The sequence below is a fragment of the Diadema antillarum genome, unplaced genomic scaffold, assembly GCF_040938485.1.
Source record: "Diadema antillarum isolate AM-2024a unplaced genomic scaffold, OU_Dant_1.0 seq00000376_RagTag, whole genome shotgun sequence".
In the NCBI taxonomy this organism is placed as follows: domain Eukaryota; kingdom Metazoa; phylum Echinodermata; class Echinoidea; order Diadematoida; family Diadematidae; genus Diadema; species Diadema antillarum.
This window is the reverse complement of record NW_027271375.1, coordinates 226,910-252,933: the sequence shown is the minus strand read 5'-3', so window position 1 is coordinate 252,933 and position 26,024 is coordinate 226,910. Positions and strand designations below refer to the sequence as shown.

At 40.8% G+C, this 26,024-nt stretch overlaps 2 protein-coding genes across 2 annotated transcripts in view; one reads left to right on the top strand and one right to left on the bottom strand.

The window, feature by feature from the left end:
* Nucleotides 1–1,043: 1,043 nt before the first annotated feature.
* On the bottom strand, nt 1,044–14,457 carry LOC139731485 (histone deacetylase 3-like). Its single transcript, XM_071642368.1, has 11 exons — nt 14,377–14,457; nt 11,439–11,521; nt 9,065–9,289; nt 7,847–7,959; nt 7,054–7,187; nt 6,085–6,239; nt 5,657–5,811; nt 4,039–4,097; nt 3,451–3,530; nt 2,956–3,116; nt 1,044–2,309 (listed from the first exon to the last, which is right to left on the bottom strand). The coding sequence occupies exons 1-11, from the start codon at nt 14,432–14,434 to the stop codon at nt 2,237–2,239; spliced, it is 1,296 nt and encodes a 431-aa protein (XP_071498469.1). The 5' UTR covers nt 14,435–14,457; the 3' UTR covers nt 1,044–2,236.
* A 231-nt stretch (nt 14,458–14,688) lies between these two features.
* The window catches only part of LOC139731483 (uncharacterized), a 116,463-nt gene continuing 105,127 nt past the window's right edge, over nt 14,689–26,024 (top strand). Inside the window, exons 1-10 of the mRNA XM_071642367.1 lie at nt 14,689–14,934; nt 17,901–18,036; nt 18,836–19,259; nt 19,755–19,931; nt 20,981–21,068; nt 21,928–22,111; nt 22,424–22,578; nt 23,466–23,541; nt 24,254–24,328; nt 25,282–25,550. Of these exons, the coding sequence (XP_071498468.1) occupies nt 14,689–14,934; nt 17,901–18,036; nt 18,836–19,259; nt 19,755–19,931; nt 20,981–21,068; nt 21,928–22,111; nt 22,424–22,578; nt 23,466–23,541; nt 24,254–24,328; nt 25,282–25,550 (1,830 nt within the window). The remainder of the gene's footprint in view (nt 14,935–17,900; nt 18,037–18,835; nt 19,260–19,754; nt 19,932–20,980; nt 21,069–21,927; nt 22,112–22,423; nt 22,579–23,465; nt 23,542–24,253; nt 24,329–25,281; nt 25,551–26,024) is intronic.

Below are 26,024 nucleotides of genomic sequence, written 5' to 3'. Positions count from 1 at the left end.
TTACAGTAGTTCATACCATTAATCACTGCATTACAGAGCTGCAACATGATTGCCACCTGTTAGTGTTGCAGCAGTTTTACAGTAAACATGACACAAGGTTTAAAGAGTTCATACACTTGTGTAACGAAGATCTTGGAAGGGGATACATCTCTAGACAAAGGTGTGAATGGAATTGTAACTACATGTTATCGTTCTACGCTATTGCCGCACAGCTCCCGTATACTTCCGGGGAGATATGAACTCTAAACAATCATGAGTTCCCAGTACAAGAGGATTGAGAAAGACCTCACTCCAACAGATATACTAAGGTCAGATTACAGTAACAATTCCGTACTGACAGAAATAAATCTTATACTCAAATGTTCGTCATACTAGCATGTTGTCATGCATATTCATTTCTGAGTAGCATTTAGTGCACATTATATTCAGGTTTTCAGTCCAGGGGAAGGGTATACACACATACGGTATATTTGAATGAGGGTGTCCAAATACGTACTTCAAGCTCAAATTCTTTTCGTCTGAACATGCTTTCAAATGAAGGTGAGATCACTTAACAAAGACAAAAACTTGCATCCACGAATACATGCATTCATCAGCCCACCAAGCACACCAAAATACCACTCTAGAAACAGGCTTTGTGGGTTTATTCTTGATTTTACTTCCAATCACACATTTCTGGCAGCATGCCATTACTGCAATGTGAATGTAAATACTGAATCTGCGTATATTGTCACAATCCGAATATGATTTGTTGTGTGTTCTAACATTCCTTCTCAATAGATATATCAGTCTGACTAAACTTGAGACCAGTCTTGAATATGCGAACTGTCTTTCTTCATACGTTACGAGACCTTTTCCTTTTCTTTTTTCCCCCATCACTGGACCATCTATTCGCAAGGAAATTCGAATTATTGTTTTTTTAGCATCAATGATCAAAATTTGTTGTGATGTTCATCATGATAATTGCCATATCATTTAAAGACTCCAATCTCTTTTAAATGACTATGCATGTATAGCGGATTGAGTCAAGCAGGTATTATAGCAGGTTCTGCTAGGCGCTGTACTTATTCATCACATTTGGGACTGTTCCCTTATAGACTGGCTTACTATTAAACATGTTGTGCTTACTTTCCTCGTGACAAATGTTGTTCTTAACAACCTGAAGCAAGTTCCACCTGGCCTTGCCTGACATAGCAACAACAAATGCATACAAACTGAAATTGCCAGTATTAATGCATTGAGGACTAGTTCCCACATATACTCGGGCAGGTGTCTATGGGAAAAGCCTGCTAACAGCAATATCAGTTCATCCTCAACAGGTTTAAACTGCATTGAGTACATACGGTAGGATGAAACAGCCATTGCTAAGCACTCAAAAAGAAGAACATCCAGGCATTTAAGTATATGCACAACCTGGCCTTTGGAATGCTAACAAATGGGCAGTTTCTGTATCCTTTGAAAAAAATAATGAATGTTGCATTTCACATGAAAGTATGAGGGGATTATCTGCATGTCATGCCATAGAGAGGTCCATGACATTTAACACAACTTTCGTTTGAACAATCCTAGTCGTCAACCAATTGTTCATATGTTGCGTAAAATTGTAGTTCTACATCGGCTGCAAAATATTTTCGAAGACGGCGCTGGTGGTATGTTGGGCAAGCCTCTGGCATGCTCTCAGGTTGTCATGGAAACATTACTGATACATACAAACATTAGATTCATATACATAATGGCATGCTACTGTTTCAACATCAGCCAAGCTTACAGCAGAGTTTAAACAAGTTAATACATTATCCGTTGTCTGCAACCTTTGTGGAGGAAGGGGTCTGGTATTAGTCTGTCCAGAAGTTGATGTCTTGACAAAGCAAATCATTCTGAACTACTTTTGTGAACTGCAGCATTAAGACAAAACACAAATTTAAACCAAAAAAAACCAAAACACAAATCTAAACAAAACAAAACAAAACAAAATGAACACAATGTGGCCATCCATTAAATACACTAGATCTCACATGCTCACCACGCGATGTTGTTACCCTTGGGGAGCAGCGCACGTCTCGCAGATGGGCGCGCAAAAAACTTTTGCAGTGAGTTTGCGCCGCATCCCTGGCAAACGAGAGACAGTTGCCAGGCCTTATACGACAGTCAATGTTTGAGTCAGATGCTTCTGCATCCGTCCTAAAGAAGTGACCGAGAGAGAGAGTGTCCAGAGAGATGCGGCTCACAGCGGTCGTTATACGTCCAGCACACCATCCTCTTTGTCCTGGTCCTTCTCCCCGTCGTAGAACTCATTTGCTGGCTCGATCCTAGAAAGGAAATGTAGGACAACCGTTACACCCTTACACAAAAAAAAAACCTCTTGGCTTAATTTGAGGGGGGATGGGGTAGTAGGGGAGCTTTTTGGCCATAGTAAATCAATAATATCTTGCTTTTCCTTTTCCATGCAGGCTAACAGCATATTCAGTTGATTCATTCACTGTTATCAATGGCATTTGCTCATGTACATGTATATATCTTTTCTTTTCAAAACAAAATAATGGTAGTGACAACAATTAGACAGCAATAACATCTCAATGATAATAACATTACTACTGATGATGATGATAATGATGATACTACAAATAATCATACTTCTGGTAATATTACTACTACTACTAATGATAACTATAACAAAGATAGTAACTATGATAATGAAGGCTACATCTACAACAATAGCGCTCCTAATAATAGTATTGATAATTGTTGCTGCTTTCAGTAATATTACTATCATCATCATCATCATCATCACCATCATCACCATCATCATCATCATCACCATCATCACCATCACCATCACCATCATCATCTTCACCATTTTAGCTATTATTTTTCACTTGAATAAACTGGTATCAAAGAGAGAGGGATGCCCTCCCAGTGAGAGAGAGAAGGAGTAGGCGGGGCACATTAACGCACCTCTCATCCTGCTCCTTGGTGCTGTTCCTGACGTCTGGGTCCGGCTCCTCTGTGTTCTCCATGCTGAGGATGTCTGGCGGTACGTCCTGCATCTGGACGCTGGGCGCGTGGGCGATGCACTTCAGGTTGTCCTGCACGGCTTGCCTCACCTGGTCGATGTACTGCGGGCGCAGATGGGTAGGGAGATACATTGTAAGAGTTTGTCAACTGTCATTACAGAACTGGGTTGAGACAATTTTGCAATCTCATAGTCCGAGAATTGTGCACTGATATTCATTGGCTACACATTCGATATGAAATTACTATTATGATTACTGATAAAAGCCACTATAAACATGCTACTGCATCCTTGCAGCAAGAGTTTGGGCACTTTGCAAGAGATGGCTAGCCATGCATCCAAACCCCCCAAAACTCTTGTGTGCTGAGACAATGACAACAGGTTGTACACAGAATGCAATTATTTCTAGATGAAAGAGGTGAGGTGATCAGACTTACTGCTTTCGTGTTTAGGTTCTCAATCCTCGTTGTCGTGTCAGGATGTAACGTAAAGTCTGGGGCAAAGTACTCAAAGTAATCTGGGCATCAAAGAGAATTTAAAATTCGGCAGCGAAATCAGTAGGCAACATATTTCTGTGGAGAAGACATGCATTCTTATCAATCCAGAAACAAGAATTATAAGCCACAAAAATCATCAGTAATATATTCCCAAAGTCACAGATACTAGCTTTGGTGTTGTTTGATGATATTGTTAGTCAAGTACTCGCTGTACATGTTAACCATACACATAAGCTTTTATCAATATAATAAATACATTTTTATCAAGTACAATACAAATCACTATGAAACAGGTCAGGAAACAAGGATATCAAGCTGAACATAAACAAATGAAAATAAATATTGAGGGATTGATACCACTTTTCCAGGATTTCTAAAGATCAGGTTCATTTGAGGCAGTGTACAGGTAATTTGAAGATGCTATGTATAAAAATGGTCACATCAGCACACTCTTTAGACAAACTGGTCATCAATAAAGACCTAATTTTTTTTCCCCCTCTGGTGCCCCCTCCCATGCATAAGACTCACCGTTGTATGGAAGTTCATTGCTAACTTCTTCATCTAGTAGTAATGAAGTTTCATATGTCCTGGACAAGGTAGAAGGAGAATGGAAGGTGAGACAGAGTTAGGGTTTACAGGGTAACAAAAGCCATGATCTAAGCCTGAACTTATCTTGAAACTGTATGAAAACACACATTTAACCCTATTCCAACTGGGGGGGGGGGGTCAAATTGACCCCCCCCTCGACATTTCGCTCCACGATTCCGCAACGTGCAAAGATTTTGCCGCGTCATTTCATGAGTTTTTTCATTGAAATCTCCCACATATTTTGAGACCAAATTTGCGACGTCCGGGTACACCGTTCTAAAGTTATGTAATGTTTTGCATATGCATGTCAACCCAAAAACAGCTCAAATTCATGATATCGCGTGCAAATCCAATGCAAATTGTGTGTTTTTATCAAATTGATATAAATTAGATTATTTCAACTTTAAACCATTGAAATTAATCAATTCTAATGTAGATAAGCTTGAAAAAGTGCCTGCAACAAATTTTGGCAAAAAAAACAATAAAAACAAAAGTCGAAAAAACATAAAAATACATAAGAAATTAACAAAACAATAAAAAACAAAAGAAATTGATTTTGATTGTGCCATTTTTTTCCAAGAAATTTGTTTGATGTGTCTTGAGGAACTCTGACACAAGAATTTAGCAATCCTTCAGTCTTTTTAATGGAGTTATAGGTGAAAATATGATTTCATGCGTGAATTTGCATAACTAATTTACTAAAAATAGAAAACCAATATTTTTCTATTGTATGACCATGTAATCGTGTAGTTGACATCTGGCTCTATCTTCAGGCAAAATTTTGTGGCGATCACGCGAACGGTGGCCGAGATCTGAAGGGGGGATCAAATTGACCCCCCTCAGTATAAAAAACTTGGTCTCAAATAGCCCAGTTAGAATAGGGTTAATGGTAAAGTGTAAAGCAAACAACCATAGACAACTGAAAGACATTGCATAAATGTCTTGTATTATTACCAACCCTTCACCAGGGTTTCGAAGAGTAGAAGTGCACAGTCGTATCATTCAGCGGCAAAAATTATCAACATGATAGGATACAAGATTTCAAGTCTTTACAGATGTCATCAAAACCCAACAACAAGAAATACATCACTATAAATGGAACACATCAGTTCATTTGAATTTCAAGAGAGTTCCATACCATGCATTATTATGCTAAACGTCATGCTGTTGAATGTCATTGCTGGCTTCAAAATTTTGATAGTACAGTAGTCACCACTTTTTATTAACGGGTCTAGTAATACAGCTGTAACCAGTGTCCTTATGCAATAATCTTTATATCTATCATTATCATGTGTGTATGTGTATATATAGAGAGTGACAGACAGACAGACACACACACAAATAAACAGGAATAAGCATACACACAATTTATTCTAATTAATGAATTCCTGTGTCAAATTGTTTTTATTGCAACTGATTTTCAAATTACTCTTCATCAGAGTAAATAAGCACCGATTAAGTGTTTTAGCACTTGTATACATGATTTCTTTTAATCCATTTTTTTTTTCTTTAATATCGCTAAACAATTTGCAAGCATCTGGACGTTGGAAAAACTCACCAACACCTCGCCACATTCCTCACTGTGTAGCCGCCCCCGCCCATGACCAGTAGGGGGACGTTGAACCTCTTGACATACTCCACGCACTCCCCATGACCTTTGATGCTGAGACTGAAGCAGCCCAGCCTGTCGCAGCCGAGCGAGTCTGCCCCGCACTGGAGGAACATTTGAAAAGTAAACAAACAAACACATGCACAGAAAATTGTAGAAATTAGCAATGTATGGGCTATAATGTAAAGGTTGCAAAAAGACTAAAGTTAGAAAACTTCCACACAAGGAGTGATGCCTTTTTGTGGCATTTCTTCCAAAAAAAAGGGGGGGGGGAATCTGAAGAGGTGTGTGTGGGAGGGGCATGTTTGTATGTCCAATTATCTAATCCACTTGATCTTCGTAACCTCCATGACATAACATTCCATCGGATGACTGACCTGTAATACTATACACGTTGGTCTGTAGAACTCCATGACGCTCTGTATGACCGGCTTGAACAGGCCCGAGTACATCACATCGTCTACCCCATCCTTGAGTGGGACGTTGATGGAGTAGTAGCGGCCGTTCTCAAGTCCTATCTCGTACATGTCACCTGCAGGATGCAAACAAACATGCAGCATGCATGAAAATGACTCTCATTCACTTAATTTGAATCTTCGGCTACGAATTCCTGATTTCCTCACTAGCATCTCTGCGATTGGTGATATTCAGAACGACAGTGGATATTAATTATGAGTGTAATGAAACTTGTACCTTTGCCATCATTGTTGTCAGAATTGATGTCATCATAATCATCATCATCATCATCATCATCATCATCATCTTCATCATTGTCATCATCATCATCATCATCATCTTCATCATTGCCATCATCACCATCATCTTCATCATTGCCATCATCACCATCATCATCATCACCTTCATCATCATCATCATCATCATCATCATCATCATCATCATCATCATCATCTTCATCATTGTCATCATCATCATCATCACCTTCATCATTGCCATCATCATCATTGTCATCATTTTCATCATCGTCATCATCATCGTCATCACCGTCATCATCATCATCATCACCATCATCATCATCATCATCATCTTCATCATTTCTCTCTACATCACTGTCACCAATATTAATTCAGCATCAAAAGTAGAGTAACATTCATTTGTAAAGTATACTACTAGTACAATTTTCTTCTTCCTCTTCTTCTTCTTCATTTTTTTTTCTCCTTCTACTTCTACCTCTCCTTCTTTTTCTCCTCCATATACTTCTTCTTTTCCTTCTTCTCCTTCTTTTTTTCTTCTCAGTCTTCTCCTGACACAGCAACAATAACAAATCAAGTTCTGCCACAGGCTGCATGACAGCCTTGAAGTGAGGCTAATGTGGCACTCCAACTGACCTGTGCCGGGGAAGAAGTGGTTGCCGTATTTGTGGAATGATACCGTCATGACCCTGTCTGTGAGGTAGAAGGCTTCCTGCACGCCGTCCCCGTGGTGGATGTCGATGTCAATGTACAGCACTCTCGGATGGTATCTGTGCCACAGGAAACGCCCCAGAGATCAGACGCAGGGAGGGAGGGACATGAAAGGGATAGTGGCATTAGAGTACACCAGCATAAAGCCCCGTTGCAAACGAGGGCACAGTTTCCCCTTATGACGCATGCACCAGCCTCCCGCTATCATAAGCATCCGTTTTCTCTGTACGTGAGATTTACCATGAGACATCCTTATGTCAGCAAACTCAGCTATAGGCAGAGAACAATGAAACACTAATAATTTTTTTTGTGTTCTCTCTCATTACTTTCTGTGCATAGTGTATTATCACACCAAGTGGGTTTGAAAGCAAGCACATGGTAAGCTAATACATAAAGTTGCATCAAAGATATTTGAAATATCAATAAAAGAAAAATAAGCACTGCATTTACATGAGGCTTCTAGCTTCTTACATAGTTCCTTTTTTGATACAAGATCAATATGTATGATTAAAGCTACATTTCAAGCCCGCACAAATGAAGACCTACTCTTCTAACTGTGGATCATCATGAGTAGCATTAATCAATCCACTCATTCAAAGGTGAAGTCTAGTAATTAGCTTGTTACAAAGTGATTCAGACGACATGCTCCACTACCTAGAAATGTAAGAATAGGTAACTGAACAGCTAAATTCACGCTTGAGATGAAGGGGGTACTCACTTCAGAATTTCCAATATTGCAATGACGATGTCGTTGACGTAGCAGAACCCTGACGCCTCGAACTTCTTGGCGTGATGGAGACCCCCAGCCCAATTTACTGCAATGTCACAGAGCTGGGGAGAGAGAGAGAGGTAGGATGTAGCAGATACGAGTTACATTGATGACAATCTTCTTTTCAATCTTCCTTTGCGAGAAGCGACAAGGCATCTCCAATCTTCATTGTGAAGGAGGAGAGAGAATGACAATAGATGCTCTGATGAAAAGATCCAATTATCCAGTGTTTCTGTACCTCATATGAGTTTTGATCTTGTAATCTTCCTCTGTCGTTTTTTTCAGTTTTGGTGTGGATTTTTGCTTTTTCGAGGTTTCCTTGTCATCACCTAAGCCAGAAAAGCACTCTGAGAGCGCACCAGACCACCGCCAAGCAGCTCATTTCCACCCATACACGAGTACCGAGTACGCATGCTGAAAATCACCCAATTTAAAAGAAACCTTTTTTTGTGTTTATCTCATCAGCTTCCTGCTGCTGCGCGGCGCCTTGAGCAGAGCACGCACCTTAGTGCGCATATGCAAACCTCAAATATGCGCAGCTTCAACTCCCCAAGTTCATTGACCCTATTTGCCTACAGATTAAAAAATCCTTCATTTTTTTTTTTAATTCCCTGATCACTATAAAAATTCAATCATCTGTTCCTTGTGTCATTATCAACATTTCCAGTAAGTGTCATCCAAATCCCCTTTAAAACTTTTTGAGTTATTTTGCAAATAGACAAACAAACCAACGCCGACAAGAACATCACCTTCTTGGCAGAGATACTAATCCAAGAGAGGGTAGTGGCACTCTTATGAGCACATTCACATCTTCATCGAGATTCTTTCTCTTTGTGGAAAGCTGCAGCTGATTGTAATGGATGAAAGGAAACATACCTGTTCCCCAATCAAATGCTTGAGGGATGTAATTCCTATACGGAATAGATTCAAATGAGTGGGGATAAACCTCTGGCTACAGCTGCCTTCTATGATTATGGAAGATGAAGGACAGTTCATTGCTACAATATCACATCAACATGCGGCACTGAAGCGGCTGCAAATACAAATATGGTGAATTTGTGTGCGACATGTTTTTTTTTTTTCTGGGAACATTTGACAGAATCATACGGCACACAGGGTTCTCAAGAAGAAAGCTTGCCATGGATTTGCAGAAAGGGCAGCACTCACATTGTTGTTTAGCTTTGTTGCTGCTTCTAACGAGGCCCCCGTGTACATGGAGCAGAAGTCGAAGAGCCCCGGGAAGACGGGGCAGTCGTCCCCGACATTGAAGTGGCTGAGGCTCTTGGTGAAGTTCTGGATGTTCTGGGGAGTCACCCGCTGCAGGAAGTCAATGTAGTCGTCGGAGTGGAAGCGACACATGTCGTGGGCCGTTGCTCGGTACGGCCTGTAAACCTGACAACAAAATACAGCCACGGAGAATAACATGAGTAGCATTTCCTAATGTTTCACATAGGACAGGGCAAAACCCTTTTATCACTTATCAATGTATCAACTAGATGATACAGTCTCCACAGGACAAAATGGAACCAGACGCTGCTACTGCCCTCATCATCACACAATGGAATAACTTTTGAAAATACATTTTTTCTGAGAAAATAGAAATCTATGTCTGATGGTACATTTTGCTGAAAAAATGAAGAGCTTCAGATACTTTTTACAAGCAAAACTCACCATCTAAACATACTACTGATCTTGCAAGGACGTATTAACCTGGTTTATGCCTCCAGTTATCTAGCATAAAATACAAAACCTATCGCTCGTTCTCATTACATGTTATAATTTTCATCACTGTGCATGGCATGATCCACAATGTAGTATAGCAAATTATTCCAGAATCTTGGTAATAGTGTGCAAAAGGATGATTTCTTACAACCAATATATGAATAAAACAAGAGACCCGCGGGTCTAGCGCTCACCTGAGTATCGCAAGTTCACCTTTCACGCAGTCACTAATCTAAATTATTAACAGCTCTACCAAAATTTGACCAGGCATTCTCAAGTAGAAGATGAAAATGTACAATAAGGGCCCAAATTTTTCAAGATTCCTTAATTTTGAGGGGATTGGGAGCCCTCTGGGGCCCTCTGGGTGGGGCATGGTGCCCATCTTGATAAAGTGAGATCCTAACCCCCTAGGGACAATACATGTACCTGCCAAATTTGATGAAAATCCATCATGAGGTTTTCAGGAAGATGAAAATGTACAATTTAGGCCCCCATTTGGACCTCCCCACCTCGTCCCCCCTGCCCCTAAGAGGAGCATCCCTGGATCTGCTATGAACAAACTTGAAACAACAGTCAATAATGTACTAATTCATAGTATTGTAGCTCTATCACTTCTGATTCTAGAGAAGATTTTTAAAGATTCCTTCATTTTGGAAGGTTTGGGCCCCTTGGGGCCCTCCTGGTGGGATATGGAGCCCATTTGTACAGATTGATATCCTGTGCCCCTAGGGATGCTACCTGCCAAGTTTGGTGAAAATCGGTCATGGGGTTCTCAAGAAGAAGATGAAAATGTACAAGTTGGGCCCCATTAGGACCCTTCCCCACCCCCTCCCATGGGTCCCAAGGGGGGCACCCCTGATTCCGCCATGAACAAACTTGAAACTACAGTCATCAATGTACTAACTCATAGTATTAACTTAGCTCTGTCACTTCTGGATCTAAAGAAGAAGAAGATTTTTAAAGATTCCTTCATTTTGGGAGGTTTGGGCCCCCTTGGGGCCCCCTTGGGGCCCCCTGGGTGGGGTATGGTGCCCATTTTAACAAATTGAATTCCTAACCCCCTAGGGATGCTACCTGCCAAGTTTGGTGAAAATCGGTCATGGGGTTCTCAAGAAGAAGATGAAAATGTACAATTTAGGCCCCATTAGGACCCCTCCCCACCCTCTCCCCTGGGTCCCAAGGGGGGCACCCCTGATTCCGCCATGAACAAACTTGAAACTACAGTCATCAATGTACTAACTCATAGCATTAACTTAGCTCTATCACTTCTGGTTCTAGAGAAGAAGATTTTTAAAGATTCCTTAATTTTGGGGGGTTTGGGCCCCCCTGGGGGCCCCCTGGGTGGGGCAGGGTGCCCATTTTAACAAATTGAGTTTCTAACCCCCTAAGGATGCTACCAGCCAAGTTTGGTGAAATCGGTCTTGGGGTTTTCAAGAAGAAGATGAAAATGTACAAAGTTTACGCATGACGCACGCCGGACGCCGGACGCCGGACGCCAGAGGAAGAACGATCGCAATAGCTCACTTGAGCCTTGGCTCAGGTGAGCTAAAAAAAGACCCTTATGGGCAACAGCTGATATTTTAGATGAGAACTGTTATATCATGACAGATGCAATTCAATACTTTCCAAAGACAGGTAGCATTTAGATAAATTATTCAAACAACACTAAAGCAATCATTATTATTGATCATAATTGCATCTATTTCCCTGCGCATTGTGTAATACATTTGTATTAAGATTTCAAACTACAGCAAGAAAAAAAAAAGAGGAAAGAAATACATGTAAGATAAATGAGTGCAATGATCAGAATTATATTTACCTGCATTTTCTTGTAGAGTCCATAGTTGAGGACTAGATTGTGTGTGAGGGACAGTCTGTGGGGCTTCATGGGATGTCCAGGCCCTGGTAGAACAAAGAAACAATAATTATGTTCTCATGTTAATTCAATTTAAATCATATCCCCCACCCCATTTCTCATCATTCAGGTTCTGTGAATATGGCAAGTTTGTGTATCTTGAGGGTATACACTTGTTGAAGGGACTACAGATGTTTTGGATTTCAGTTTCAGATATTTATCATGCAAGCTACAGCTGTAACTATTGAACATTCAGAATATGCCATGGTAGGAAGCAGCAAAATTATACCAATCAGCTGCAGCTCTATTAATGCCATTTTCAGTACCGGCACTCTAGTCTTAATGAGTTCAGCTTGTGGGTTACTTGTTCACTTTATTATCAATGGGCAGGAAAAAAAAAAAATTACTCAAAAGGGACTTCGGTTGGTTGAATGTAATGTTGCAATGGTGAAAATTTTCAAACCAATTTGAAATACATTATTCGAATTCCATTTGTTACGTTTAATTTGGCATGTTTTTAATTTCAGTACAAGTTGTGAAAACATCAAATAGTATTAGATGCGTCTATGTAGACCAGCCTTTAACAAACAAAAAATTGTGTTTATTTTTGTGCTAGTTTCATGTCGTGCAAAATGTACGAAAATTTCAACTTTTACAGAAATGGATTTGACTACATTGTACTTTTGGGGTGAACACACACTCTCCACCCTGTGATTGGCTATGAATCAAGTGTGTTGTGCCTCTTACAACTATGTATACAATCTAAGTGTTAGGTTTCTATCCAACTTTCTTTTTCAAAATATTTTTCATGAAAGTTAATAAATTTCATCTTTACCATGTTTACCAGGAATGCAGGATAGGGTCTACGACTTGAATTACGAGTCACATCAGTCCGGGAAACCCACTCACGAGGCCTGCTCCCCCGTACATACACTCCTCCGCCTCACGAGGCCCCCGGAGAGCCTCATGACATTTCCGGGGTAGAGAGACTCAAGAAGCTCCCTGTTCACTTTTTATTCATCTCACATCTGACATATAAATTGTTGCAACTTTGCACAGTGATTTTTTGTTACACACACATGTCCACTATCCATGATGAAAAGAAGAAAAAATTCTGTCTGTTTTTTATTACAACAATCGAGTTTTAATCAACCGATGCACAGCAACCCATCGAAACACGGGCGCCAGCGGGTTCGCTCAATGCAAGGCTGCCGCACCTTAGCGGCCTGATCCGACTATATATTTTCGGTGCTTTTTTCTGCGGCTCTCACCTCTCCGCGCAAGAATCAGCCTCGTGAAGCTGAAGTCTGACATCTTTTTACAAAAATTCGTAACGAGAAAAATAAAATTAGTTCTGACCTGATCATGTGCATATATTCCAAATTACTATTCCACTCTGACTAAGTAGGTGGGTACTCCAGTTTGTTAGCAAACTAATCACTTTGTAGGTATGACGGGTTCACTTTCTTCGTCGATTCGGCCGTCCGCTAACCTTTGGGCGCTCTTTCTGGAATCCTGCGACATGATGTCACATCATCACGCATCCAGCACATACAGACAGCGCACAAATTTCAGAGCGAGCTTGCGCACGCACCTGATGATAAAGTATCCTCCGGTACCCGTGCGTGCGCAAGCTCGCTCTGAAAATCTCACAGCTTCCGCGCTGTCTGTATGTGCTGGATGCGTGGTGTAATGTAAAGTCGCGTCGCGGGATGATTCCAGAAAAAGCGCAAAAAGGTTAGCCGACGGGGGAATTGACGAAGAAAGTGAACCCGTCATACCTACAAAGTGATTAGTTTGCTAACAAACTGGAGTACCCACCTGCTCTATCAGCATGGAATAGTAAATTGGAATATATGCACAAGATCAGGTTAGTACTGATTTTATTTTTCTTGTTACGAATTTTTGTAAAAAGATGTCAGACTTCAGCTTCACGAGGCTGATTCGTGCGCGGAGAGGTGAGAGCCGCAGAAAAACGCACCGAAAATGTATAGTTGGACCAGGCCGCTAGGTGCGGCAGCTTTGCATTGAGCGAACCCGCTGGCGCCCGTGTTTCGATGGGTCGTTGTGCATCGGTTGATTAAAACTCGATTGTTGTAAAAAAAAACAGACAGAATTTTTTCTTCTTTTCATCATGGATAGTGGACATGTGTGTGTAACAAAAAATCACCATGCAAAGTTGCGACAATTTATATGTCAGATGTGAGATGAATAAAAAGTGAACAGGGAGCTTCTTGAGTCTCTCTCCCCGGGAGCGTCATGAGGCTCTCCGGGGGCCTCGTGAGGCTGAAGAGTGCTTGTATGGGGGAGCAGGCCTCGTGAGCGGGTTTCCCGGACTGACATAGAGAAAATCTACATGGTGGTACATAATGGGGAATAGACATGACTATATGACATATGAAAAAGTAGGGCTCTGGTAATTTATCCCCCCCCCCCCCAATAATTTTTAAGTGGCCATCCCGATTGCCCCTCTTTGTACACCCCACCCTGAGGCCTGAGCATCCCCCCCCCATCCCCATCCGATTTGATAATTCAAGCATGATAGATAACATAACAGAGCTGAGAGGATATTCTGCCAAGATTGGGATCATATCCACATGACGTGACACATTCCTACTCTCACGCTCTGCGCTCTTCTGTACGGGACAAATTTTGACCCCCAAATACAATAGCCTCCTAGCTCCTTTTGCCGTGCCAGCCGGCCATCCTTTGTTTCCTGCCCCCACGAATCCCGCGGATGTGGAGGTGCTGCAACTTCGCGAGCCGTGGTCTAAACCTGTGTGTACCAGAGCGAGAAGGGGGGTCACGTCTCCGACCAGGATCAAACTTCGCGATATCAATATTCTGGTTTGCTACCCCTTTAAATCAGCCAACTCTAATCATAACAAAAACAGGGACTTACCATAGTGAAAATTTCCGACATCGGCATCGTAAAAATAGGCTATTGTTTTATTTGACATCTTCGGATTTTCAGGCCCCACTTCAGATCAGAACGAGTCAAAAGAACATGAAAGCTAATAAGTAAATCGTTTGGTAAAATTTTGTAATGAAGATTATCAAGATAATATTTCATATACATGAAAGGGCTGAAAATTAATGGAAATAACTTTAAAAATATCCTTTTTCTGAAATTTTATCTCTCTTTAAAGGGGATTATAAATACTGTTGGCACAATGAATAAACATGATCGAGTGAGACTAAAGAGGAATTCAAAATGGCTGCGCCCTTGGGCTCAATAACTCTCCGGCTCCCGTCGGCAAAATTTATTCGCAAACGTCGCAAAGTGACGAAAGACCGGACAAACACTTCTGAAAATGCAGCAGACGAAGTTGAATCTACCTCTGAAACACATGTCTTTCGTAAAAATTGTTCCTCGGAAATAACGTGCCTGCCAATAATTGTTGAGTTCAGGCGCCTTCTCGAGAGCGCGAAATACAATTGTGTGGAAGTTGTACCTGGGGTAAGTTTATGTATGATCGCGCTAAACGTCCGTAGTCACAGAGCTATACTTGACAAGTGCAGTGCAGTATACAGTAAATGTTCTATGATCATTCTCATAATCTGTCGATACAACATAAAAGTGATTCACTCAAATGAACTCATCAACATCTTGAGTCTCATTCATACCCTCTGCCCTGGAAAGGGGAAATTGATGGCATTAGTTTTTTTTTATAGTGAAATACTCATCAGAGTCATATCAGTTCGGGAAACCCACTCACAAGGGGGGCCCCTCCTTATAAGTAACCCGTCCCTCTTATAAGTTAGCCCGTCCCCCTTATAAGTAACCCCCGGGGCACCCCTTATAAGGAGTCTCCACGCTTTTTTGCAATGCAACGCGAAAATGAAAGGACCGCGGCAATTCGCTTGATTATATCCATAAAGCTTCACAAGTTTCCTAGTTACTCACGAAATTTGAGCAAAATCGGTTCGAGGCATCATATCTAAAATCATGGATTTAAATGTGATGTCAAACGACCCATGCGAATGCTGAAATGCGAGCGATTACTGGCGTGAGTGTCGCCAGGCGCGGCGGCGCGGCAATGCTTGAGTGCAGACGTGGCGACTGAGTACGGAGGTCTCCGTACTCAGTCGCCACGTCTGCACTCAAGCGAATTGCCGCAGTCCTTTCATTTTCGCGTTGCATTGCAAAAAAGCGTGGAGACTCCTTATAAGGGGTGCCCCGGGGGTTACTTATAAGGGGGACGGGGTTACTTATAAGGGGGACGGGTTACTTATAAGGAGGGGCCCCCCTTGGGAGTGGGTTTCCCGAACTGATATAATAGGTCCCCATTCCATTCACCGCCATTCATTTCATCATTAAATTTACATAGACCCTATAGAGTAACTGCGGCAGTATGTGGCCGTGCAGCCGTTCGCGGCAGGTACAACATACACGGTAATATACCCCTACACAGCACTGCACTGTTACATGCACACTACACATACTAACACACTAGCAATCAACAAGAACCAACCGATAAAATCGGCACGATCTCTGATGAAAGTGAACTTTTCTCACCTAAATGACAACATATCGCATCCAAAATTAAATTTTCGGTACTTCTTAACATAACAGTTAAGAAACAATGGTCCAAGAAACTGGATTTTTTGTCGTTTTCTTGATGTTCATGGATTTTGAAAACATATCCTCACGTAAAATAGAACTTTCGCGAGCCGATGTGGGCCGCCATTTTTTTCGGAAAGTGGATGTTACCATCGAAAAAAAAATGAGAAAAACACGAGAAAGACAACAACACCGCCAGAATTGCGATCTTGTTTGCGGCCAATGCATGTGCGCCCGCTATTTTCACGTGCTTTCGCAATGTGAATTGGCGCTTACGCAATGTTCGCGAGACATGTGAAGGCGTTCAGCTAAAGATCGTGGAGCACGCGCGTATTGCATAGGGATTGTACATCGTGCTGCAAGCAGAAATACTATGTCGCATATCGCCCTTATCGGCGAAAATTGTGCCGGGTTTTGCCCTGGTAAATCATGAAAACTGTGTTGGTCAATGGTAAATTTCTTTTATGAAAACAATTGCGTTAATGAATAATCTTGTCTATGATGTATGAAATGGTTGAAAATAATTTGCCTGATTTGTTTACAAGTTGGAAAAACCCTTAGCAATGTTTAAACTGCCGCAAACGGGATATTTTACTCTAGCTGGTGACTGCTAATTTTAACACCTATATGAATAGCGCTATATCTATCCACCTCCAGCTCCATAGACTTTGCACATAGTGAAGATGCACATGCAGAACAAGAGGGGACCGATATCACGATTTAGCCAAATTGATTCCTCCATGAGAAAACAAATAATGTAAAACAAGCTGCCATAAAATAATGCGCGCTGTCCAAACTTTGACTGCCGACTACTGTAGAATCTACAAGATGTAAATTAACATTAAAATGCTTTTGCATGCTGTTGAATTTTGTCATGGAAGGTCAAACCTTAGGCTTGGCATGGTTTTTTTTTTTCTTTTTCACAGGGTGTTTAAAGTTTTATGTAAATTTACCTAAACTTTTAGTCGTAGGTAGGAATTGAATGTATATCACATTAACTTTGTGAAGTAACATTACTGTCCTTTGTTCCACTAGCTCAGGTTTTCATCAGCCAGAGTGATTATGATTACTGTTTAAATTCCATCTGACAAGACTCAGTAATGGCATGCCCCTTTTCTTTTCTGTCATTTAGTCATGAGAGTAATTCCTTCAGGTGTGTTAGGACCACAGCTGTTGTGTTGGGTATTTGTTTGAGTTATATCTTCTAGCTAAGATCTTTTCTTTTTTTAAAAACCTAGAGGGTCTATTTCCTATTTGCTTCAGTTTTATACCTACCATTCATTCCTTCATATCATATTGAACAGAATCTCTCTGATGTAGTCAAATAATCATTCAGCTTTATTACCTCCACCAAGGAAGGAGATCATGTTTTCATAGGCATTTGTTTATTTGTTTGTTATTTTGTTTGTCTTGTTTGCAAAATAATTCTTGAAAGAAATTGTGAATGGATTTGAATGAAACTTGCAGGAAAAGTCAATAATGACACAAGGAGCGGATGATTGAGTTTTGTTAGTGATCGGGGAATTTTTATGAACTTTTGAAGGATTTCTTTATTTTTTGGCAGATAAGGTCAATGACTAACTTGGGAGTTTAAGCTGTGCATATTTCAGGTTTGCATACGTGCTCGAAAGCCTGTGCTCTTCTCGGAAGAGGCGCTGTGTAGCTGGAAGCTGATGATGTAAAAAAAAGGTTTTATTGTGGGAAATAGGGCGATTTTCAGCCTGTGTGTATGGGTGGAAATGAACTGCTTGTCGGAGGTCTGCACTCTCCGAGTGTTTTTCTTGTTTCTCAAGTGAACTTTGGAGAAATCCAGTCATTCTTTGACAGAAATATATATACATCTGTCTTTTTTTTTGTAACAGGTAAGCAACAGAGAGCTTCTCCATGCTGTGGTAGGATTGTACGACACCTGCCTCCCGGATATCACCCCTCAAGTTCTCTATGCTACGGTCACTGGGAAGTGGGCCAAGACACTGATTCTGGTCAGAAGTACAAAGGGTATGTAGTTTTTAAAATCGCCTTCTGTGCCAGGGACTTTGAACAGTGTGTACAAGGCTATAGGTTTTTTTCTGTGCCAAGCGGCACTCAAAGCAAGGAAAGGGTTAGACAACCCTTTGGACACAAGATTTTTGTTGTGGCTGTACTTGCCCTGTTTTGTTATTGTTGTTGTTTTTTATGGTTAGCTGAACAGGGGGGAATCTGATATGAATACAAAACAGAAACAAAAAAATCCACACTTTTCTTTGCGACTTCATGCTTTAATACCAGTCAGCATTCATTATGGTGTTTATACAAATGTACCTCTTGTTCTTTTATTACAGCCTATGTAAATGATACATTTCAACAAACTGAGCAGTTCGGCTTTACACTGTATATCACTACTGTATCTCATTGACATTAAACGCTCTGCAGCACTCAGATTCAAGGTATAACATTTCACTCTCATGACAACCTTTCACCACTTTATTTATAGGTGTAAAAAATGTACATGATTGTTTTCTCTGTGTCTGCATGTGAAATATTGTCCTGGTTTCTGACTGACAACCTACAGATGTCGTCACAGACTCGCAGCATTTTTCCAATTACTACATCAGTTTTAATTTGGAAGAATATTTGATGAGATTTAAAGGAAAAATAGGAAAAATTTGGTAGAAAAATATCAATCACTCTTCTGTTAAGAGCTGAAAAGAGCATTGCCTGTATTCATTGAATTTACAACATTAATTTCCCCAAAATGACCCTTTCACATCAATTCTTTACTATATTTTTGTTTGACTTACACTTTCAATGAAATCAGATGTAGCCAAGGAACTTCGCGAGAGGATACAAAGAAATGACAAGGACGTGACAAAACCCAGCTCAGAAGGAGAGGCAATACCCAGTGAGGATGCCGACAGGGTGAAAAAAGCATCATCAGACAAAGTATCCCAAGAAGCCGATCATCATTCCCCGGTAACGAGAGAAGGGAAGGAGGAAGAAGACACTGCAGAGTGCGAAGCCAGGAAAGCATCTCTGCTGAAATTGCTCGAGGAAAATGCAGAGGAGGAGGAGGACGTTCTTCCAAACAGGACTGATGTTGGGGATGGGGGAGGAGGAGGAGGAGGAGATGGGAACAAGAAGGATGATGCGGAGGATGATGAGGACATTCTGGAGGAGGATGAGCAGAGGAGGGTGTTTGCCGAAGTCTTCAGTGACACGGACACAGAGTCGGAGGAAGAAAGGTCCATGATCTTTGGGATTCTTTTTTCATTTTCGTTTCCACATGATTCATTTCTATTGATTGATGTCAATATCTGTTAAATCCTTTAAATTGAATTCTTTAAATTGAATTCACCATTTAAGATATTTGTATTTCGTTGAATTCACTAATGACTGTGTAATTTCAGTCAGAGAATTTCCTTTTATTCAGTTCAGTTTAACTCTTATGAAAAAGATTTATTTTAACTTCTGCCAAAGACTAGGTGCAGTAGGGGAAATGTTCAAGTCCATTTTGCGTGTCCATGAATCAATAAGACCCATTTCATTCTGATGTCAAAATACTTCCTGCTAAATCGCATGGTCAAATGGGCACCAGAAGGGCATTAATACTATAAGAAGCAAAGTCTGTGTAGTTAGTGCCCTTCTGGCTCTCAACCGACACATTATTCTAGACACCTGCATTTTTCCTGTATGCAATAATCATATCATCAGATGACTGTTGTTGGTCTCTCTGACAGTGATGATGATGAGGACCCAGACTTCTCCAAGGGCATCAACGAATTTCTGCGGCTGGTGAAGAGGAGACGAGAGCTAAGGGATGAGGCAGGACCGAATCCCTCGGCAGAGTCCCTGGAACCCGCCGTGGGCATCGAGTCAAGGATTGTAGCCTGTGCCACTTGGGAGAAATCAAACATGTAAGTTTAAAACTGACTGACTGACTGACTGACTGACTGGATGAATGAATGAATGAATGAATGAATGAATGAATGGATGGAGGGATGGATGGATGGATGAATGGATAGATGGATGGAGGGATGGATGGATGGATGGATGGATGGATGGAGAGATAGATGGATGGATGGATGGAGGGATGGATAGATGGATGGATAGATGGATGGAAGGATGGATGGATGGAGAGATAGATGGACAGATTGAGGGATGGATGGAGGGATGGATGGATGGATGGATAGATAGATGGATGGATGGATGGAGGGATGGATAGGTGGATTGATGGAGGGATGGATAGATGGAGGGATGGATGGAGGGATGGAGGGAGGGATGGATGGAATGATGGATGGAGGGATGGATGGATGGATAGATAGATGGATGGATGGAGGGATGGATGGATGGAGGGATAGATGGATAGATGGATTGATGGATGGATGGATGGATGGATAGATGGATGGATGGATGGATGGATAGATAGATGGATGGATGGATGGAATGATGGATGGAGGGATGGATAGATAGATAGATGGATGGATGGATGGAAGGATGGATGGATGGAGAGATAGATGGACAGATTGAGGGATGGATGGAGGGATGGATGGATGGATGGATAGATAGATGGATGGATGGAGGGATGGATAGGTGGATTGATAGAGGGATGGATAGATGGATGGATGGATGGATGGATGGATGGAGGGATAGATGGATAGATGGATGGATGGATGGATGGAATGATGGATGGAGGGATGGATGGAGGGATGGATGGATGGATGAACAGTGATGGTCATGTGTAGCGTCCAGAGAATGAAGTTTATGTGGGTTGGAATCATCAAATAAAGCCTTCTTTCCACGCAGTTTGAACCCTCAGCAAACAATTAGCCCATTTTCATATGTCATATATACTGTTGTTTACTTGATGCCATCTAGACAGACTCTGGCCAAGCTGATTTCCCTGTAGTCTTGAAAGTGAGATGCTAAATTAAGACGCACTTGAACTGTTTGATATTTCTTGCAGCCGTCCCGGGGAAAAGATCATCCAGATTGACCTGGTTGGAGTCAGAAAGCGATGTAGGAGGTGTGGCATTGGGAGATATCTGCTCCAAGTAAGTCACCAACTTCCCTGGCTCTAGCTCTACACTCTTCTATGCTCTAACTTTACAAAGATGCATCAGAGATTTGATTGAGTTTAGAGGTCAGCTGATAGTCAATTGTTTTACTGAAGAATAAGTACCACAATGAATGTTGAGTTCTACACAAAGGAGCAATGACCCTTTAAAATGACCTTTGTTATTGAAATGATCTGCAAATGCCTGAGGAATGTCTGTATCAAATTCATTGGATCAGCTTTTCCAAATCAGCTGTCATAATTTTGTGGGTCAGATTTATTGTGCATTACACTAGAGACTGAAGCTCCTTTTTTGATATTATGTATTGGAATAATCAAATGTTTTTTTGTCTGTAAAGAGATATAGTAACTTGTTTATCTAATATATGCTTGTTTTTGTTTGCTTGTATGTTGTTGTTTTTTTGTTGCCATGCAAATACCCTAAATTTAAAGGTGGGGTAAAATTTGGTATGCAGTGAACAACAACAGGTGTGCCCATGAAATCAATTCATTTCTGCAAGAGATCTCCAAGTATGTTTTGGGGAAAAGAAATGTAGTTTTCTGAATCATGTGTAGCTGGTATATCAGATTATATCTCAACATTCTAGTGGCTGAAATTAGCAGGTTGATTTCCAGTTCTTTATAAGCACACATGCTCAGTATGGTGCGCTCGCTCTCACCCCTAAAAGCTGGCACTGGCACTTACAATGTAACCAGAAACATGACAGTTTGAGGTAATTAATTGTAGGTGTCACAAGTGCCAACCTATTTTTTGTAATGACATTAACTTGACCAGGACTTGGTGATGTAGCCAATAAACGAGCATATGCTGTTCTCTTTTTTCATAATCTGTGTAGCAAATGAAGGACGTCAGTATTGTCGGTCACTTTGACACCCTTGTGGTCTACGCTGACCACTCGGCCGTCGACTTCTTCTCCCTCCATGGCTTCAGCGATGACATTGTTCTCAACAGCAAGTACTCGGAGCTCGCCGATAACTGGACCAACTGCACTCTCATGAGCTACATTCCTCCTTTTGTTGGTAAGATTGGGCTATTTTCCAGCCAAAAATGAGATTTTATATCAGGGAGATGAATTTTGGCTGAACATTTCTTTATGCATAGATGATATGTGAGATTATAGTTGAGTTCAGTCTGGCAAAAAAAACAAACAAACAAAAAAACAAAAAACAAAACAAAAACTAATTACCAAACGGCAGATGAAATAGTCAAGGTGATGAATATTCATCCACTAAGTTTCTACACTAGAAGATTTCTCAGGCCCAAATTGTGAAAGACTTCAGTCATTGAATGACTTACATGCTGACATCCTGAACCCCTGCCATTTTCACCAGGTCAAACCATTCTGAGGGACACTGACATGACCCTTGACCTGAAGGCCATTGAGCTGGAGCTTCAGAAGTGGACAGTGAAGAGCAGAGAGGCCTATCAGGGTCAGATGTCGTGCCTAATCAAGCTTCGCCATGAGGTCATCGCACTGAGAGCTCTGGTATGTTTCATGGCTACTTATGCAAATTGATCCGAGTTGCGCCACCTACTTTAGCTTGCAGATACCTGATTTTTCATATCAATATTTGCATCCGTAGAGGCAGAATTCTTTCAGTTCCCTTTTAATGCTGCCAGATTTGTGCAGAAGGGCCACTCAAGTAAAAATGTGACAGGGCCTTTAGAGTTTTCCCTTGTGTACATGTGGAATTCAGCCACAATGGTAATGTACACATGTAATTCAGAAGCTACATACTGCTCTGTTTGAGGATTTCGGCGTATTTTGAATTTGAAGACACAGAATATAGCAAATAAATGATGTTTCTGTCTAAATATGCTGTTTTCTTCACTATAAACTTATGGAATGGTTTAATATGGATTACTTTCAAAATATGTTGTTTCTGAGTAAAGTTTGTACCGTAGCACGGTATATAAGTGTATTTATTGCACAAGATCTGAATGCACTCTTCACTGGCTAGACCTGTGCATTACACACACTTTATAGCCATTTTGATCTGTCAGTAACATATCAATGGATTATGATAAAAGATGACCACTAGCTGTGTAAGACAACCAGCCATTCTGTACAAAAAGTATTGAACGAGTGTTTGTTGCGGGGTACAGTTTTGGGGCCATTGTGGAATCGTGGTCATTCAACACAGCTGGCCACAGCAACATCTGTGATTGTATGTTAATTTCTCCTCGACAAGTTGTAAATTCAGGCATGATTCCTCTGCGTACCAACATTCATAGAAATAAAGGATAGAATTTGGACAGTTCTGTTTCAATATTCCTGTCAACAATCTCCCACAATTCTTTGCGTGTAGCATAGCTAGTATTCAGGAGTCGCATGACTCCACTTATTCTGTTACCCCGCCCCTATATCTACAGGTGAGCTCCCAGAAGGATCTGATTGAATCTCTTACCGACGAGCTGGAGACGGTACAACGGGATAAGCTGATGCTAGGTACGCATCCAGGAGGAGTTTGTACAAGTGTTTGGTTATTTGTTTCAGATTACATGTATTCTAGAATGAAGTGTTTTCTTATATGATTTCCGTTTTACCTTAATCACACGGGAAGTTTAGTCTGCCAAGCAGCTGGAACTTCTCTAGATTTAAACAAATCATTAGGAACTGAATGCAGGCAATTAATCTAAAAAGGAAAAAGATATAAAGGATATCAATAGTCCCATTTACACACACTGGAAGTGAACATTCACATTTAAAATTTTTGCAATGAGATATGAAAACTGTAAGTCTCATGTGTGAATGCAAAATAATTGTAAAATTTTGTGCCATGCATCGCAATGAAAAGTTGGTCCAGCTAATTTCTTTTTTTTTTAATTCGCTCTATAATTTTCCATGCATGGTGTGTATGAATGTTACACACACACAAAAAAAACCTCAATATTTGTAATCCCGTTGGAAAACTTGCCACTTTGGGTCCACACTCTTGAATGCCCGGGGTCATGCTTTGGTCATTGTTTGGGCATGTGCAGTCTTGAGATTAAAATGCTTAATTTGTAACCAAGTGAATTCTTTTTTTTTTTTTTGGGGGGGGGGGGCACATGTGTAATTAATGACAAATAAAATTGGTTTGCGCATTGCAATGCTATAACAGATAAATTGTATTTGTGAATGTGGCTAATGAGTATGCTGTTTTCTCTGTTCCCTTTAGAAAAATGCCATCTGGAGTACAAAATAGCCGCCATCAAAGCCAGCTACTACAAGAGACATTCCGATGATGCTGCAAGTAAGTAACCAAGAGGATACAAGTGTAGATTCCGGTAACCACACCCTGTTTACTTCCAGGCTTAAAATTGTTGGTTGTCGTATGGTCCATTGCAGCAACGACCGAATATTTTAGTCACTTCAACTTGTTTACGTGAGTGGGCATTAAAGAATATCGTATTTGCTTCACGCATTCCTGAAATTTGCATACCTTTTGAAAACTGATGATTTTAACTATTTGATGTCTATGCACTTCCCATAAACTGCTGTGTACATTCCATAAACTTCCTGTATGAGGGCATTCATTTTTTTTTTAAACTAAATTGTGATGATATCCCTGAAACTATCTGTTTCTGTTCAAATTCCCAGATGGCACCAATGCTAAGTACACTTGTAACTTTTTATGGTAGAAGTAATGGTATGGTCAGAGTTTGTTTGGTTGTGTGACCAAACTTCTGAAATTTCAAATGTTCTTGAATTTAACCTGTTGAGGACAAGTCCCAAGTATACTCGGGCAAGTGTCTATGGGAAATGCATGTTGTAGCGAAATCAGTCCGTCGTCCATGGGTTAAGGAAGTTTCTTTGTCTATTTTTGTTTTTATACAGGTTGTGAGTTGACTCACGCTTTTGTGTCATACATCTAGCTAAGCTACCGTAAACTTGTCTCTGATTAAAATTTAGCAGGTGAATCAAACACAAATCTGTCCAACCTTTTTATGGTCCAATGCATTCGAAATTGTGCTGGGCCAGAATGGCATATGTTATGCATCGAAGGGCAAGGCCATGGTAGGCCATGTGCTATTACATTGAAATATATATATTCTAGCTATTCGTGTGTAGTAAAAAAAAAACACGCAAAAAGAAAACATGAAAGTAGAAGTGATGATTCACTGTCAGGCCTGGTTAATAGATTGTTAATTTACGCAAAGTATTCAATAAGTACACTAAAAGAATTGTGTTCTGTCTTTCTTGCAGCAAATGCCCCCGGAGCCGATGGCAGTGCTTACGAGCCTGGTGAGCTCCCTGAGAACGTTCTCGTGAGTGAAGACGACGACGATGAACATGAAGATGAAAAAGACGAGGATGCAGATGATGAGGAGGAAGATGACGATGAAGCAGGGGCAGGGGTGGTTGTCGATGACGATGATGATGACGATGATGATGACGACGAAATTGACACAGCTACTCTCATCAAAGCCCTGGAGATGGAAGCAAATGCTTTGCAAGGTACGAAACAAAATATTGCTGTTTTCATAGAAAAGGGACATAAATCTTTTTGTTGCTTTGTGTGCATATTCTAAACTCCATCCCTCCTGTACATTTTTGGATGTATGCATCATGTTTTGTTCTGGTCGTTCCAAAAACTGCTTGAAAATTTGTTGTAATTACTACTTTGCAAATGGTGTTCAACCATGGAATTTTTTTTTTTTTGCTCAGACAACAACATGTATTATATAACGCCTAAAGAGATCCTTGTCATTTGATTGGTTGTTTGACATTGATCATTCGACCCATTTCATCATCCGTGCAACTGTGGCTCCATTTACCGTGCAATTTTGGATCCATACGATTTGCTCCATTGCACGCTCGCTGAGAGCCCGGCACACTACGCATGTAAAACGCTTGGGTTTGCAGTGTGTGTATGCGACAGCACTCTCGCGATCTCAGATTCTCTCTAATTGGTTCTAAATTAATAAAACATAGGCGTTATATAAAAC